The sequence below is a fragment of the Conger conger genome, chromosome 11, assembly GCF_963514075.1.
Source record: "Conger conger chromosome 11, fConCon1.1, whole genome shotgun sequence".
NCBI classification, from domain to species: Eukaryota; Metazoa; Chordata; class Actinopteri; order Anguilliformes; family Congridae; genus Conger; species Conger conger.
Genome location: NC_083770.1, coordinates 33,383,427 through 33,389,446, shown reverse-complemented (window position 1 = coordinate 33,389,446; position 6,020 = coordinate 33,383,427). Strand labels below are relative to the sequence as shown.

Genomic DNA, 6,020 nt, shown 5'->3' with positions numbered 1-6,020 from the left:
ATCTCTCAACTCTGTCCCTGCTCCCACTCCCAAATCCACCCCTCCCTCTTAATCTTCCCCCTTCTCCTTCTGACCTCTTTCTTTTTCACTCCCTCTCCCCTCTCTCCCTCTTGCTCACTCTCTCTCTCCTTCTCGCTCTCTCCCTCCCTGAGTGGATAGTGATGTCATTGGGGGCTGTCTGCAAGCGTCTATAAGTGTGGGTGCCACTGGAGGAATTTCTCAATGAAGGGGGGCTGAGTTGAGCTGTGTAGTGATAGGTGAGCAGTAAAGAACGCTTAACTGGCGTATGACTCAGTGCACACGCACAGAAACCAGGACAAGCTCTAAGCCACACTGACTAACAGACATAAAGACTCCTGTCCTCTCTGGATTCATGACAAGCAAGTACCGGGCGACTTATCCTCCTCAGCTTGTGATTTTTTAAGTTTTTGTTTTCAACTTTAGTCGCTATCACTGTGAACAATTATCATTGTTTACCGAGAAGACGAAGACAAAATGTTTTGCGAGAGGATGAAACAAGAAAACTTCTTGACTTTGTTTGCTTTTTTGCTCTGCACTTCTGTGATGGTGAGTTTCCAAACAATATTGGTAATATGCACCTGTCTCTCTCCCTCTCTCTCCCGCTCTTCCTCTTATCCTCATACATCTGTATCCAGAATATGCAATCCATTTTTTCCCTCCCAGTGTATGGACTGATTTGAACATTTTATAGTTTGTTTACACATGCAGCTAATTTATATTCCAGTCAACAGGATGTATGCTGGATTTCACAAAGCCAGGACTGACCAGCCTTAAATTATAGATGTTGTATTTTAAATATAGAGCTTATGAAGCTGCATACCACATTTACTCCATGTTGGCAAGTTAACTTTTGAAAGATTTAAACATTCAATTTCAATGAATGAAAACAAAATGAAAGGTTTGCAATGGGTTTTTTTCTTGCATGCTTAGCATTGTGACACAAGTTCAAGATTTGTTTGGAGTGATTGGTTGTTCATATTCATATTGGTTCGTCATATTCTAAGCATGCCCAGAATTAGGGGCTGACTTGGAGTTTGGAATGGGAATTTAAATCTCAAGCTTTTGAAGTAAGTGGATGACTGTCAGAAGCCCGCATGCTCTTCATAGCAGTGGCTTTGTATGCACTGAAAAAAAACGGTGCTTGAATGAATCATATCGCACTTCGCACATATTTTTCCATGGCTTTGAGGGAGTGCGCACAAGTACATACTGTCCTCACATAGGAACCATCATGCACGGCATATTTGGGGAGAGAACATTTGCAAAAGCCGCCAAGCAAAATTTGGCTTCAGCTCCAGAATCACACCCACTGTCTGAAGTGAACTTAGCCCGGCTTCATTCTTTCCCAAAAGCATGTGTCCAGTGGGCTGTGTGGTAGCTTCTGGGGAGTGTTTTTTTGTCGTGAGCAGAGAAGGAGGCTTTAAAATTTTACGACAGGAATTACAAACCCGTCCTCTGACAGGGCCGGCATGTTAATGATTAACGTTCCGGTCAGGTGGACAACGGCGTGCGTTCCGGACATGAGGAAGGTTTTGCCTGAACTATGCAGAGGGTTATGTCCCTGTTGGTTCCAGACCTGGGTCAAATACATAATTGTTTTTGCACTTTTCTAAGCTTCACTGGTGTGTTGAAACCTATGAAATACTTTCATAAAGTGTAAACCCCACCTTCTAGTCCTCTTGGTTGGCTCAATTGCACCAAGTAAGATCAAACGACTACAGAAAAGTATTTGAATCCAAAACAATTATGTATTTGACCCAGATTAGGTCTGTGTTCACAGTTCAGCCTTCTAGATTATGGCTGTGATCGATGTTTCAGAAAGGTATCTCCTGCCCCACACAGCTCAGCTCATTCTAGCTTTACTCTAAACCTCACTTGTGAGTTCACTTTGGCTTGTATTGTCTGTGCACCATACCCTCAATGTCACAAGATGCAAGAGTCCACTATGTACTCAAATAGATTTTTACCTCTGAGACTTAAAAAACGAAACCTTAGTTCTGGAAACCCTGTGTGCCGTCCCCACCCTCACACCGCCCCCCGCCCTCTTGTTGCCGTGCGCTACAGGTGGAGGGAGGCTGCCCGTCTCAGTGCTCGTGCCCGCGCTCTCCGCCCTCCTGCCCGCCGGGCATCAGCTCCATCACGGACGGCTGCGGCTGCTGCAAGGTGTGCGCCCGGCAGTTCAACCAGGAGTGCAGCCTCCGGCAGCCCTGCGACCACATCAAGGGCCTGCACTGCCACCTGGTGCCCGGGGGGGCTCCCGACCGCGGACTGTGCCGAGGTAAGGAGGAAAAGAGGGTGAGGGGGTGGACACCCTTCAACATCTCGCGATTATCATTGCAATTCTGAAAATGCTTATTTACTTAATGCCACCCCTTTATTTGCTTAGAAAGTTAAATTCCACCCGTAGTCATTTATTTCCTGCAGAAATTCTAATTATGCGTTTTACGGAATGGAAGGTTACAGGAATAAAATGTGATAGTTATATCCGAACAGGCACTTCTCTCGCCAAAACTATTCAGCATAAGATATGATCTGAACATAATAATACCCCATAGCTAGACGTAAATATACGACTTACCATTAGATATTATCTGAACATAATAATACCTTAGGAGTCAAAATAAATATGGCATTGGATAATAACTCAAGGTTAGCGAGCGTGGGATACAGCGATGGGAACGAGTTCGCCTGACGTTTCCCCCCCTTACCCCGGCGACAGCTGAGGCTCAGGGTCGGCCCTGCGAGTTCAGCGGGCGCGTGTACCAGCACGGCGAGGACTTCCAGCCCAGCTGCCAGCACCAGTGCAGCTGCATGGACGGGGTGGTGGGGTGCATGCCTCTCTGCCCGCACGAGGTGCCCCTCCCGGACTGGCGCTGCGCCCGCCCCCGGCTCGCACGCCCCCCCGCCCGCTGCTGCGACGAGTGGGTCTGTGATGACGACAACCACATCAGCGAGGACGCCGTGGACCCCCAGCGCGCGCCCCCGCCCGACTCCAACGCCATCAGCAAGGAGCTGCAGCCGCCCGCCAACCCCCACGGCAGCACCGCTTTTCTGGGTACGGACCCCCCCTCCTCCTGTACCGTGACCTGAGTGAGGCTTCTTGAATGGTTGACCCTAGACCTGTTTTGAGGTGGTTTTTAACAAAGAAATTCAACATGCTGAGCAGATTTTCTTATGTAATTGCCAAGTAATGGAATATAATGGACATATAAAGCCTAAATTGGCGATAAGGATGCTGGTGATCTTTGTTGAATCTTCCTGGAGACAAATTCCATCTATAGCCCAACTTGAATTCTATAATGGTGGTGCTGCTACATGCTAGGCATATGCTCTGTAATGGTATCTAAAATTTGGCTGAATAACTGAAAACATTACATTTACAGTTTGTGTATCTCCAAATTACCATCAGCTCTTTCCTCACTTGTCCCTTCCTGTGTCTCTGCTGGTCTCTGGCTCCGTACCTGTATTTAACCATCCATCTCTGTGTCCCCCCCTTTCCCACAGAATGGCAGCCCCACCCACAGCCACAAGTCCCCTTACCCAACCAGTGCTTTTCACAGACCACTGACTGGTCGGAATGTTCCACCACCTGCGGTATGGGGGTTTCCAGCCGGGTGACCAACAACAACGCAGACTGCCGGCTGGTCAGAGAGACCCGACTGTGCCAGATTCGGCAGTGCGACCTCCCTCTGACCCCATCTCTCAAGGTGAGGATTGTTCACTCGCACTGCGAGATCAGCAGACTCATAATCTCAGACTGCAGTAGAACTACAAAAAACTGTGTCACATTCTAATATAGGTATCAAGAAACCTTTCATTCTCACACTACAGTTTCGGTTTCAAATCCCATATCCCACTGCTGCTGTACTTTGAGCAAGATACTCACTCCAGCTGTATAAGTGGATAGACAACATGGGGAGGAAGCATCTTTATTGCTTGAACATTCTATATTATGTATGTGCTATATTTACCCTTTACTTCATACGAGAGGCTATCTGGGCTGACAGGGTGTGTGTTTCCCCCTTTGCTCTTGCTCAGAGAGGGAAGAAGTGCCAGAAGACGGTGCGTCCGCGGGAGGCAGTGAGGATCACGTTTGCGGGCTGCACCACGACGCGTCGGTACAGGCCCCGCTCCTGCGGCTCCTGCTCGGACGGCCGGTGCTGCGTCCCCTCCCTGACCCGCACCCTACGCCTGCGCTTCCACTGCCCGGACGGCGAGAGCTTCGCGCGCGACGTCATGTGGATCCAGCGCTGCCAGTGCAGCGCCACCGCATGCCAGAGCCGCGGCTCCGCCCAGCTACCGTCCGTCAGCCTGCACAACGACATCCACACCTTCTCACAGTGAGGCCAGTCCAGAGAACCCCCCGTCCCCACGCGCCCCCGGTCTCCCAAGGGCTGGCTGTGAGGTCAAACTCACTATCGCCCTTGACTCCAACCAGAGACTCTGTCAAAGCAGCTCCCCTTGGTGGCGGGAGGTCTTCGGTCTGCACCCCGGCTGCACAGTGACCCCTCTGGGCAGCCTTCATGAACTTCTCTACTGGGGATCTGAACATTAAGTCAGTCCCTCCTTCTGAACCAGGCTACCAGTCCAGCCGACACTAAGAACATTTGCTTGCACTTTAAGTTATGTTATTTTACATACCTGCTAGCCACTGTGAGTGATGGCCGTCACTTAGAGACATGGCCGATGGGTACAGTGCTGATAATGGGGAGAAAGAAGTGAGAGATGCTCTTTTTAGCGAAAGAGGTGACGAAGAGGTAGCAGTAAGAGTGCTCCATTACTTCTGATCACCCACTGGACAAAACCATCCTTATGGTGAGTTGAGTGTAAACACTAGACTAGATTTACGGATGACACACATTTTGTAGTGGCACAGCATGCTAGATGCAAGTCCTGACCAGGACCTTTTAGTTTCGCCATGGAAATGTGTCAGTGATCCATTTCGTCTTTCTGCGATTCTATTGTTGTTTTTTTCTTTCATGTATTTATTCTTTTTTATTAGGCAAGAGGAGAAATCCTACAATTCAGTACAATACAGTTAGATCGAATATGCAAAACACTATCAGGAACATATACGATATAACAGATGCACTTTTGTTATTATTGAGTTCATCTCAATTAGCAGGCAATCCGGAGTATATTCAGAACTTTAACATATCTGCAAAACTCTGTATAATTCTGTGTATGAAAATCCAGTGTTCATATGTTTCCTCTGATACCCTGATAGATTGTGTTAGTTCACACCAGTCACCATTTCTGTCAATGTTTGTCGATTTTGGTGTATGCAGGTGTACACTTTCTTTTGTTTGATGGTTCAGTATTTTGGTCTGATCATGGGAGGACAAGCTGGGAAAACCTGTACTATAGTATTCTTAACATTGGAAATTTCATATAGATTTCAGCCCTCTGCATGTGTGTCTGTGTGTATATGTGTGTGAGTGTGTGTGAGAGAGAGAGAGAGAGAGAGAGAGAGAGAGAGAGAGAGAGACTGTGAGCGAGAAAGAGAGAGAGAGAGCGTGAGCGAGAGAGAGAGAAATGTCGTGTCTGTACAGGCTTCACTCTTGGTGGAGTGACACTTTGGAGATCGCCTCATTTTTCGGGGTGTACTTAGGTGATAATAGAGGTTATCCTGTTTTAGAAAAAAATATTTTCATTTGTGTATTTAAGACTTCTATTTTGTTTAATATAATTCCTGAATGTATTTCAGTGTTATGTCTCCTGTCAAAGAGAAAAATATACAGACATACAACATACGACTGAGAGTCTGTCTTATTTCAGGTCATTTAGCGTGTGTTTAAAATGGGAAGAGGCCATGCTGAAAATGAGCAATGAAATATTCAGTTTCCAACCCAATTACAAGTCCACTGCAGTAATTACTGTTGGGGGTGATTGGGCGGGTGTATTATTTAGGTTTGAAATATTCATGTAATCACACCAGTGTAATCGCTTAAATTAATCCTGTTCTAATTGAATTTGTTTAACCGCAAAATTAGTTTTGA

General features: G+C 47.1%; 1 protein-coding gene across 1 annotated transcript; it reads left to right on the top strand.

The window, feature by feature from the left end:
* The first annotated feature begins 238 nt into the window (after positions 1-238).
* LOC133140644 (CCN family member 1-like) lies at positions 239-5,774 on the top strand. Its single transcript, XM_061260727.1, has 5 exons — positions 239-567; positions 2,086-2,299; positions 2,741-3,076; positions 3,526-3,728; positions 4,060-5,774. Exons 1-5 carry the CDS (start codon positions 496-498, stop codon positions 4,363-4,365), a joined length of 1,131 nt encoding a protein of 376 aa, XP_061116711.1. The 5' UTR covers positions 239-495; the 3' UTR covers positions 4,366-5,774.
* Positions 5,775-6,020: the final 246 nt, after the last annotated feature.